Source organism: Rattus rattus, chromosome 17, assembly GCF_011064425.1.
Source record: "Rattus rattus isolate New Zealand chromosome 17, Rrattus_CSIRO_v1, whole genome shotgun sequence".
NCBI lineage: Eukaryota > Metazoa > Chordata > Mammalia > Rodentia > Muridae > Rattus > Rattus rattus.
Genome location: NC_046170.1, coordinates 29,444,595 through 29,456,649, shown reverse-complemented (window position 1 = coordinate 29,456,649; position 12,055 = coordinate 29,444,595). Strand labels below are relative to the sequence as shown.

Below are 12,055 nucleotides of genomic sequence, written 5' to 3'. Positions count from 1 at the left end.
GACCTGTTTTCCTCTGTACTAAACAGAATTCCTTCCTCTTATCCTCCACCTACTCCCAGGGTTTCAGTACTGGCTTCATTTTTCCCTAGCTCCTGCACAGGTGCACACTGTGGGTGCCTCAGGCTATTTCTGACTTTATAAGGCTCTTGACCCTTGAAAAGGTCTGGGCTCACCTCTCTCTTACCCTGACCCTACAATGACGCTTCCATCTCCTCCATTCCAGTAAATTCTGGGGCTTCCTAAACAGGGTTCCCCAGGGATCTCCACTATCTGAACTTCTAGTGATAGCTTGTGAAAACTTCTCTAGGGAATCCAGGCCTGGGAGCTTAAGGAAACATCACCTACTCACTAGACTGATTCAGACGGATAGGCGGTCATTTTCCCACCAAAGGGGGGCGCTGGGCATGATGGGCAGGCAGCCAGTTACCTCCTCTGAAGGTAGGCGGCGCTCCCTGGCTAGAGTGACGTCATCTCTCCGCGTCGGGGGCGGGACGCGCTTAACGCCATCTCCGGGCGCCCGGCTTGGGGGGGCCGCTGGGTGTGGGGCGGCTCCGGGGCCGGGGATGGCGGCGGCCGCGGTGGCGGCGGCTCCGGGACGAGCGGGAGGAGTCCAGGGAGCTCCGTGAGATGGGCCGGTGAGTGTCGCCTGGAGCAGTGGCCTCTGGGCTGGCCTGAGGCCAAGCAGGCCTGGTTCGGAGCTCTAGTGGAAGGGCCCCCTAGAAACCCGTTGCCTCACCCGGCCGGGGGCCCCCCAAACAGCGGGCAGAGAGGCGAAAGAGGCCGTGCCTGGCCCTGTAGATGCTGCTTTCCCGCCTGGCCCAGAAAGCGGCCTCAGGCCCTGATGCCCCGGCGGTGTTGTCCCCGCGGGCCAGGATGTCCGAGTTCTCAGGGCGGGAAGGGGCCCCCAAACAAGGAAGCGTCGCCAGCGGGGCCTGGCCTCAGCTCCACGTCCGACCCCCGACTCCCTAAACGTAGAATCCCCCAGTTCAGGCCTTTACCGCTGTCCAAACAAGGATCATCAAAAGCCATCATCCCTGGTCTCTACCAGGGTGCTCCCTTTTTTTGTGGGGCGCACCTCTCCCTCAGTGAAATTTGGGTCTCCCTCAGTGTACAGTCTCTTGATTCCATTCCTTGCGTGAAGAGGAGCAGCACTCTTGGCTCTGTTGGCATGTCTCTGGGATGGTTCCGTTGCCCCTTTAGCTCAGTTAAGGTTCACAAGTTGTGTCATTCCCCACGAGAAATTCTCCAAAGCTGCTCCATACACCCACACCCGGGTTTCAGATTTTGAAGTATTTCGCCTTATGGGAACCTGGTGGGCAGGCTGAGCTTTCTTTTTACCTCTTTCCGTCCTTTCTTTATCTTGTGTTTGCTCACTTCTCGGTGACCCATAGACAGGTTTCCTTAGCTTTTTTTAGCTACAGAGGACAAGAAGCATCATTTTGGGAATTAAGAAAATGAAATAAAAGCTGAGTGCGTTCAATTAAACTTTTGATGACAAACAAATGCGTGACTTGTACCCACTTTGTGATTTATATGTGGCATTAGGAATCTGTTTTTCCACATTTCCATCTTTTGTGTACCCTTGAACCGTGCCTATCTTAGGTAAATGTTACCTTCAGTTGGATCGAGCTTGCACTATTCTGACTTTGACAGAACAGGCTTTTCTCGGTATTAGTCAATACTGCTAACTCAGCTGTTAAGACTTCGTTGGCCCCGGTTTTGTTTTTGGTTTTGTTGTTGTTGTTTGTTTTCTTTTGAGAGGGTCTTATGAAGCTCAGGCTGACTTCTGACTTGCTATATAATCGAATGTAGTTGGCGGTTTACCTTGATCCTCTTCTTTCTACCTCAGAAGAAGTAAGATTACAAGTGTCTACCACCATTTCCAATCTGTGTGGTGCTGGAGATTAAACCTTAGGCTTGATGCATGCTAGGCAGGCACTTTACCAACTGGGCTGTAGCTGGAACCTTGAAAGGCCACGTTCTTTAATTATTGATGTTTCTGGCAAATGTAGATTCAGATATTGGTAGCTTAGTAATAGTTTTGTTCCCCATTGTTAGCTACATAGAATCAAAATGGCGTTTTCATTTTCTTTCACATTTCATTCAGTACTTAGTGTGAAGTCATGTAGAGAATTTTATGTGCATAGACACACACACACACAGAGGAGCCCTTTACTTAGAAAATCTGTTAATATAGCTTTCACTTTGAGTAACTCCCCCTTGACCTCTTTTTCTGCCCCAGAAACATAAATAATTGTTCCTTTTCCTCTAGTGACAGCTTTCTTATTTAAATAATCTCTACATCTGTGTGTTCATAGGCCCTTAATGAAGGTGAAACTCCCAGCTTCTCATTGCTCACATGCAGACAGTATTAAGTCTCTCCTTTTTATATGTGCATTTAAGCAAAATTTGGATTGGAAATGAGCTTAATCATTGAGGAATGGGGTAGAGAATGAAGAATATGATCATAAAGAAACCATTGGAATTAACACATGGAAATTTCTTTCCAAGGACGTCTTACAAAAAAATAAAGCATAAAAGATTTTTTTCCATTTTTGTTTTGATTTTGTTGTTGTTGTCTTGGTTTTGTGTGGAGGCCAGAGGCCAGCCTTTAGAAGTCCCTGCAGCTTGGGTCCCAGGAATGGGACTCGGGCCTTGGCAGCACACTTACCTACTGAGCCATCTTGTTAGCTCTGGGATTTATTTTCCCTTCAGTTTCTTGGGCACTCGGGATAAGTGTTCTGTAAAAGTAATAGTAATAGTGTGGTAACACTGGGTTAAGAATGAAGCAAGAACTTAGAGACTTCAGTGGGTTTTTTGTTTGGTTTGGTTTGTTTTTTTGGGTTTTTTTGGCGTCTTTGGAATTACCTTTCATGATGGCCCCAGGGAAGATGAGAGATCTGCTTCCAGCTTACGTCAGCCTTATATCTTCTAGGCTCCCAAACCAGAGGGGAGGACACTTACTACAGCTGCTCAGAAGCACCACCAGAAGCTCAGGTAATAGAAGCACTTTGGATTCCTTGTTTCAGGAAAAAAAAAACCCTGGCACGTGCATGACAGTATAAAAACAGAATTCAGCCTGATTGGAAAAATTATTGCCAAGGTTCATATGCATTGAAGAATTGATATGAAAAAGATGCTTTCTAATGTAAAGAGAAAACAAAACAAAACAAAACAAAACAAAAACAAAGCCCAGGTTCTCATGTAGCCCAGACTGGCCTCTAATTCATTAAGGCAAATCTCACTAAGGGTGACCTGATCGACACTTCCCAACTGCTAGGACTATATGCATGTGCCATCTCTCAGGGGTCCTAAAAAGATGCTTTTTGACTGTGGATTAAGGTGATTACAGAAGTGATCCTAGCCCTTGGGAGGCAGAGGCAGGAGGATCTCTGAGTTTGAGGCCACCGTCTATAGAGTGAGAGTTGCAGGACAGCCAGCAATACACAGAGAAACTCTGTCTAGAAAAAACAAAAACAAAACCAAAAAAAAAAGGGGGGGCGGAGGGGTATATAGAAAGTGACAGGAAGGGGAGAGAGAGAAGTCGACGTCCATGTATGGAGACACAGAACTAGAATTGTGTGATGTACCCAGAGCAGAGCTACAGTGGAGAGTGAGGGAGGGACGCACTGGCAGAAGAAATAAGAAAAAGAAGGCAAACTGAGGGTGATCACTGAGAAGAAAGAAGTCTTTTAGACCAGAGAACAGGAAACCATGCGTGAGGTCAGAATTGTTTGGAGAAACAAGATATAGAGCAAGCTAACATAGTCACTCTTCTCATGGGGTCAAAGCTGAAACATAAAGTTTCTTGGAACAACAACAAAACCACTACATTTTATAATATATTTAGGGAACACGGTTTACAAACCTCAGCACGTAGTAACATGAATTTAGCCAGTCTTAGGTTGAAGAGATGGGAGGAGGTGAGGTCATAAGCCAGATTGAGCTGGGAAAGGAAGCAAGAATGAGGTCATACATTAGGGAAGAGGAGGGCACATTAGTCTTTGATAGCAAAAGGAGAAATTTAGGAAAGAGCTGTCAGCAAAGACATGAGCTAAGCCCTGTTAAGGGAGGAGCCTGAGAGGAGGTAAGGGCCTCGTGAGAAGCACAACTGGCCCAGAAGGTGGCAGTGAAGAGATTTTGGAGCCCTCAAGTTACTTATGTGTCTTGGCTGTGCATCCTTGTAGCTCTTCCTGGTTTTCCTGCCTCTTGTCTTCCTGTTCTAGACTGACAAGTGAACAGGCAGCCTCCTTCTCCGCCCTTCTCATACACCTCCTTTTTGTACAGCTCTCCTTAGGTCTTCCTGGGTACAATTCTTGATACTTTGTTTGACTTGATTCCCTAGGTTACTTTTTTCTGCCTCTCAATTATTCCCTAGCAGATGTGGGCACCACAGCCAGCAGCAGAGCGGAGTGCAGGGAAGCCACAGAGAAGTCACTTCTGATGCCCGAAGGAACAAGCACACTCCATCTAGGCTCTGGGAACACCATAAAGCAATATGAAACCTGTTCATGAGCGGAGTCAGGAATGCCTTCCACCAAAGAAACGAGACCTCCCTGTGACCAGCGAGGATATGGGGAGAACTACCAGCTGCTCCACAAACCACACACCCTCCAGTGATGCTTCTGAATGGTCCCGAGGGGTTGTGGTGGCTGGGCAGAGCCAGACAGGAGCCAGAGTCAGCCTCGGGGGTGATGGAACTGAGGCCATCACTGGTCTGACAGTAGATCAGTATGGCATGCTGTACAAGGTGGCCGTGCCACCTGCCACCTTCTCACCAACTGGCCTCCCATCTGTTGTGAACATGAGCCCCTTACCCCCCACATTTAATGTAGCGTCTTCACTGATTCAACATCCAGGAATCCACTATCCCCCAGTCCACTATGCTCAGCTCCCATCCACTTCACTGCAGTTTATTGGGTCTCCTTACAGCCTTCCTTATGCTGTGCCACCTAATTTCCTACCCAATCCTCTCCTTTCTCCTTCTGCCAACCTTGCCACCACTCACCTTCCACACTTTGTGCCATATGCCTCCCTCCTAGCAGAAGAGGCTGCTCCTCCCCCACAGGCTGCATCCCCAGCTCAGTCATTTACCAAGTCCTCTTCGGCCACCTCCCCACCCGGCCAGTTGCCACATCACTCGAATACTCAACCACTGGATCTTGCTCCAGGCCGGATGCCCATTTATTATCAGACATCCAGGCTACCTGCTGGATATACCTTGCATGAAACTTCCACAGCAGGTGCCAGCCCCATTCTTACCCCTCAGGAGGGCCAGTCTGCTCTGGAAGCAGCTGCTGCCAATGGACAGAGACAACGAGAGCGAAGTGTAAGACGAGAAAGTGAAACCCTTGACTCCACCAGCAGCAAGGGTGAAAGCCAAGGACTGGTGCCAGTGGTAGAATGCATGGTGGATGGACAGTTGTTTTCAGGTTCTCAGACTCCGAGAGTGGAGGTGGCAGCGCCAACACATCGAGGGACCCCAGACACCGACCTTGAGGTCCAGCGGGTAGTCGGCGCTTTAGCTTCTCAGGACTATCGTGTGGTGGCAGCTCAGAGGAAAGATGAACCCAGCCCTCTTAACCTATCCCATCATACCCTTGACCATCAGGGTGAGGGACGAGGGTCAGCCAGGAATCCTACAGAAGTGGTGGAGAAAAATCAGGCCCGTGTGTTCTACCCTCAGTCCCATCAGGAACCAGTAAAACACAGACCTTTACCCAAAGCAGTGGTTGTAGCCAATGGCAACCTGGTGCCCACTGGAACTGACCCTAGCCTGCTGCCTGTGGGCTCAGAGATCCTGGTGGCATCGAGTCTGGACATGCAGGCCAGAGCCACTTTCCCAGACAAGGAGCCAACGCCACCTCCCGTTACCTCCTCCCACTTGCCCTCCCATTTCATGAAAGGCGCCATCATTCAGTTGGCTACGGGGGAGCTGAAGCGGGTAGAGGATCTCCAAACCCAGGACTTTGTGCGTAGTGCCGAAGTGAGTGGGGGGCTGAAGATTGACTCTAGCACAGTCGTGGACATTCAGGAGAGCCAGTGGCCTGGATTTGTTATGCTGCATTTCGTGGTTGGTGAACAGCAGAGTAAAGTGAGCATCGAGGTGCCCCCTGAGCACCCCTTTTTTGTATATGGCCAGGGTTGGTCCTCCTGCAGCCCTGGGCGGACTGCACAACTCTTCTCTCTGCCCTGCCATCGGCTACAGGTGGGAGATGTCTGCATCTCTATCAGTTTACAGAGCTTGAACAGTAACTCAGTTTCTCAGGCCAGCTGTGCTCCCCCAGGGCAGCTGGGTACACCCCGAGAAAGGCCTGAGAGGACGGTCTTGGGGCCCAGAGACCTATGTGACAGTGAGGGGAAGAACCAGACTTCAGGAGAGGGTTCCCGGGTGGGAGAGCCCTCCCAGCCTGAGCCTGGTGCTCAGGCCTGCTGGCCAGCCCCAAGCTTCCAAAGATACAGCATGCAAGGGGAGGAGGCACGGGCTGCGCTGCTCCGCCCCTCTTTCATTCCGCAGGAGGTAAAGCTGTCCATCGAAGGGCGTTCCAATGCAGGAAAATGAACCTCTTTCCCACCCCAGGACTGGGCTTTCTCCCCAGAGGTGAGCCTCACCGTGAGCATTGAGAGGATTTGCACATGCCAAGCAGAGAATGGCTCTCTTGGCAGTGAGATCTGGGGGAAATAGGCATTAAGACAGCCTCCCAAAGCAGGATGTGTTGCTCATAACCCCATGGCATCCTCTCAGGATAGCTCTAGAGCATGCTGAGATGGGGAATTGAAGGCTTGGAGCAAGAAAGGGTAGGAGTGCACATAGGATAAGAAACATTCCAAAATCAGGGCCTCCCTGTTTGTTCCTACCGTCCCTGGCTCCTGCAAGGGAAGTACAGGCTTTGGGAGCCGGGGGCAGAGGGAGGAAGCAAAGAAAGAGCCAAAAATGATGGTCACAGCTTATAGTAGCAGGAAAACTGTTTTCTTTCTTTTTTCCTGTCTCCCTCCCCTCATTTGTGGTGGGAGGGCAGGAGGCCCAATGGTTGAAAATAAGAGGGTTCCCACCCAGAACTCTTCTTGTGAGAGACGTGCACTTTAAAGGGTGATTTTGTTACAGATGTTTATGGCGGGGTTGGGGGTTGGGGGTTGGGGAGCACCATGATCTATGGAACTATGCTTGGTCCTTTGCTTCTACCCGATCCCATCTCACCTCACCATTCCGCTATAAGGCTTTCTAGCAGTTTAGGGCCAGAAGAGAGAGAGAGAGAGAGAAAAGCCCCTTTAAGTTTGAGAATGAAGGACTGCCTTGCCAGGAACCTATTCAGGGCTGTGGGGAAAAGATTTGACTAAGATGATGGGACTTAGGCAAAGCTTTTGAAAGGCCTCTAACCTAAATTCCCACTCAGCCTGCCAGGCCCGCTTTGATGCTTCATTCAGTCTGTAGTAGTAACTTCAGGACCTGGAGGACCTTTCCCCTGGGCACCTGCGCTCCTCCATTGTCTGTCTATGTTGTGCCTTAGCGCCTGCACTGCCCTACCCTTCTGCTGCCTGACCTCTGCATGGTGTCTTGACCTAGGCCTCATGTGTAGCTGCACTGCCTCTGTCCACTAAGCCCTCTAGTTTTTGGTGTCTAAGGGTCCCTGGTTTCCCTATTAGCTATAATTTTTATATTTAGAAACTCAAAATCATGTCCTCTTCCACTGGCAGCAATATAGTGGAGAAACAAGAAAGAAACCATGCCCTAGACTGGGCATCTCCACTCCAGTGGGTTTTCTTGGCCTCCTCCCGCCCAAATCCATTGCCGCTCAGCATCTGGGCCTAAGCTGTATCCTCCCAGTATCAGCTCTGAAAGTCTAGAACAGTCTTTGTAACATCTTAGCAGATGTTTCCTTGTGTGGTGGTGGATTCTTCTAGAAAGAGCATTTTCTATCTTGGTTGTATTTGCTACCACCTGTCTTATTCCTCCATCTCCCTCCAGCTGTAGGATTCATTGGGTATTAGGATTTAGGTTCCCCTCCCCCAACAACTTTCAAGTGGTTGAGTAATTTTTTGTGAAGGTTTTTTTTGGGGGGGGAGGGGTCTTTAGACTCTTGAAGGCAACTCAGGGTATTGTCCACCCAACTATGTAGTTAGACTTCTCCCAGGGAATGATTGTGGCATTTCCTTCATAGATAGACTTGGACCAGCCGAGACCTGGCCTGTCATCAGGAGTCCTATACTTCTGAAGTGTGAGCAAAACTTAAGGCAAGTCTTGTGATCTCTCTTCACTTACTTCCTCCCCAGCTGCCAAATGGGGAAAATAATCTTACCTACCTCCTGGGGGAGGGGAAGGTCTGAGAATGGAGTCCTTCTTAGTGTTCAGGTGCTAAAGGTTATTCTCCTTGGGGACAGAGTGACAGAAACTGGCTAGTTTGCTATAAATCCTACATTCTGTTTCGTACCTTGAGAGCAGATACATGGTCAGTGAGCTTTTAGGGCGGACTCAAAGGAAGCTGCTTGACCTGACTGCAAGCACTGACGTCTCTGACCCTGTGCTGCATTAGAGGTCACATCCTTTCCCTTCTTTTGCCCCCATTCTCTGCTGCTTCTCTGGCTTGTTTCCTACAGTGGGGGCCTGTGGGGTTGAGTCTTGAGGAATTCTCGTCTCCTGTTTCATGAACAACGCATTCCTAGGTATTACTGCATGTGTGGGTTTCTCACAAGACCCCTTCTCAGAAGGTTCCTCATGGAATTTAGTGACATGCACTGTAGATGCTCAAGAAATGTCTACCCAGGATACCACTGAGCTTCCTCCTCATGGGGCAGACATGTAATTGGTTAGTAGTTGAAGTCAAATTGCTCTCTGCTTGGGCTGCCTGTAGCTGAATCCTTGGAAAAAGAAATCGTTGAGGCCCTTGACAAATTGGGCATTGACCTTTTCGCTATGGTTCTTTTTCTTATCCCTGCTTGGTTTAAAAAAAAAAAAAAAAGACAACTCCCTTAATGTGGCGCCATGCATATGTAACTTGATTTTGTGGAGAGCTCTTTCCTGAAGTATGTACCCTAGAAAAGAAACTGCTAATGCTTGTCAGAGCTGTGGCAGTACTTGACCCTGAGTGTGTAAGAGGTGGGACTGGCTTTTAGAGTGAGCATTCCAGTGGTTAGCTGTCAGCTTTTGGGGACTGGGCGGTTGACAAAGATCAGCCTGGTCCTGGTTAATGGTAGGACTTTCCCAAAACTTGGAGAAAGAACTGCTATCTGAGGCTATCAGAAATACCCATGCCAATATAGAGGGGGAACTTGGTAAAAGATGATGATCATCCTTACCAAGATGAGAAGTGGGGAAGGGCTTCAGGTCCTTAGAGCTGAGAGCTTCTACCCAATAGAGAACCCAAGAAGAGCTAGACTGACCCCTTTACACTTACGGTCCCACTTGGTCTTAACACTATGGGCTTTGTTTGCTCTGTGCTGCTTTGCCACGGCTGTTGTCTGCTCACTGTCCTGCCTGTTGCTCATTATAGCTCCTGTTCCTCATGTCCCTGGCCATGTAGACTCTCAGGCATTCTGTCCAGTGTTCACCTGTGTTCCGCCAGTATGACTGCATAACACAGTCATATTCAACAGTGAAGGTGTGAATGCTGTTGATGGGCTGGGAAATTGGAAGGGATGTGGCTTCAGTGCTCTCAGGAACCCTTAGGCTCCAAAAATTTGCCTGCCTTGAGAGAAAAACAAACAGGTCTTTTCTCTCCCCTTTATGGTACTTCTTAGAACAAGAGGAACCAAGTTAGGGCTTGAGCCAGCGTCCCAGTGCATTCGTCCAGCCCCAGATTCTGGGACTGAGAAAGTGAGGTTTGGCTGAAAGAGCTCAGGTTGGGCTTCATTTCATTTTCACCAATGGGTGTTATAGGCCTTCTAAAAACAGAATGGTAACATAATTCAACCTGTATTGAGCCGGGATTTTGAAGAGTTGAGTGGTCACACTGATGTGAACTGAAGATGGACATTGGGAAAGGCTCAAGCCATTGGGATAAAGATAACCAGATTGATCCAATTGGCTATGAGAACTTAGGCCACGGGTTTAGTTAGAATCAAGCAGGATAAAGGCCATGTTTTAGAGATGGGTTAACTTCCTAGAACTAAGTTTACTAAACTACACTGAAGCTATTATACTTTCTAGATCAGAAAAAATACACTACAGTTGAAGAGCTGAATTCTATTATGGATGGATGGATGTTGTGAGCCCCTGCTTGGAAGCCTTCACCTTCTAGCTCCCCGGGGTAGGAAAGGTCCCCGCATCATGCAATAATAAAATAAGCATCCGAGTCTTTGCAGCTGTCAGTTGTTTTTTCAACTCTAGGATCCATCTTTGGACCAAAAGTCTGGTCTGGGCCTAGGATGACATTGGCCCTTGATGCTAGAGTTGGCTGCATTCTCTCCTTCCCTGCAGACTATGCACAGTTCCCGGAGCAGAGGGAGAGGTGGTGTGGCTTGCCCTGCTGAGCCTCCTCAGCAGGAATAATAGTAATAAATGCACTTTTCACACTAAAGTTTCGTTGTTAGTTCTCCTGTTAAGCCCAGATCTTTCCCTAGTAGATTGCAGCTCAACAGTCTGTGATCCCAAAGCCATTCCACTGTAAATGCCTGGCAGGAAAGATGGCCCCAGACTGGGTTCCTGCCTGCAGTGTGTGTGGCAGTAGCCCATGTGCCTTTACCTAATGTCAGATTTGCAAGCGTTTAGTCTGTCTTTATGTTAGGGGGGGTCTTAGGTACTTCAGAGAGAGAACTGGTAACAGTGGTTTTATGCCCACCCCACCCCCTGCCAGGGACTTTGCTCGTACTTGTAAATGGTGAGGGTTGGTGAGCTGCTGGTATTGCTGAAGGCAGGGCGGACCCCTCACTTGCTCATAGTGCACTCACTGAATTGGATTGGGGAAGAGACTGACTGTACTCACGGCTAACTTGAAGTATTAAAACAAGGCTATCCTCTACACACTTCCTAGTCACGCAGGATCCCTGTAGCCAAAACAGTATATGTTCCAGCTGCGAGAGCAAACTGCTCTCAGCTTGCATAGCACCTTAGGGGAGGGAAGATAATGGATAGGTAATCGGGTGGAGGAAGGATGGTAATTTTGTCATCCAGGTGGCTTTAGGGTCCTAAGGAGTAGAGAAGAATGGCACTGGGGAGGTCTGGATGGATCTGGTTTGTGTAGGAGTTCCTGTAGATAAATTACTGGTCCCCCCAACCACTATCCCCAGTATGTAATGGCTGAATTAATATGTAATCAACTGCATTGTATCTAAAGCCTTAGAACTAGTCAGGTGCTCCTCCCACCCAATACCGTTTCTTACCCTCTAATCCTACCTGATCTTTAACAAAGCATTAATAATTCTAAGGATAATCTCTATTTTGTTGTGCTTTTTTGTAACTGTTTTAAATAAATCAATTTGTACTGTATATTTGTACTTTTGTGAGATCCTTTTTGCTGTTTTACCATTTTAAGTCTCTGTACTTGGCTACACACAGATTGTATTTTTATTGTTAATGCTCTCTTCTTATGGATACCTGCATTTAACTTGTGGACTATGTAAACACAATATATATCAATATCTATATATCTATATATCGATCTATATAAACTACTAGCTTTTCCTTTTTGGTGTTTGCGCCTTTTTCCTATCTGTTTTATGGGTGGCTATTGGGTGGGAGCACTTGGAGTAAAGACGGCGCAGGCCACTGGTAAACTTGGCAAATGGTAGGACCTCCCTGACATGGTCTGTTCCCACGGGTGTGGATTTCACAGTTTGGAAAATCTACCTGTACACTATGTTTGGCAGCATCAATCTCTAGGATGTCCTAACTGCTGACTTATCCATGTGGTCCTTGCTTTTCTCTGGCATACTGCCACACATGGAAGTAATCCAGTCATAGCCGCTGCTTCTTACCAGTAGGTGGTAAGACCCTCAAGCACGTTTATTTACGGTGTCAGCTATCCTGTGATTTACCAATTATCTACTGCTAGTATTACCATCTTTTGGCAGGAATTAAATAACTGGCTCATTTTACACAGTAATAGGATGGGTGGTGGTT

The 12,055-nt window shown here is 48.1% G+C and overlaps 1 protein-coding gene across 2 annotated transcripts; it reads left to right on the top strand.

The window, feature by feature from the left end:
• Positions 1-509: 509 nt before the first annotated feature.
• Atxn1l (ataxin 1 like) lies at positions 510-11,620 on the top strand. 2 transcript variants are annotated; one of them, XM_032887547.1, is made up of 3 exons: positions 510-635; positions 2,936-2,997; positions 4,382-11,620. In XM_032887547.1, exon 3 carries the CDS (start codon positions 4,499-4,501, stop codon positions 6,560-6,562), a length of 2,064 nt encoding a protein of 687 aa, XP_032743438.1. In that variant the 5' UTR covers positions 510-635; positions 2,936-2,997; positions 4,382-4,498; the 3' UTR covers positions 6,563-11,620. The 2 variants fall into 2 exon arrangements, with proteins under 2 accessions (XP_032743438.1, XP_032743439.1); XM_032887548.1 differs by having other exon boundaries at positions 4,379-11,620.
• Positions 11,621-12,055: the final 435 nt, after the last annotated feature.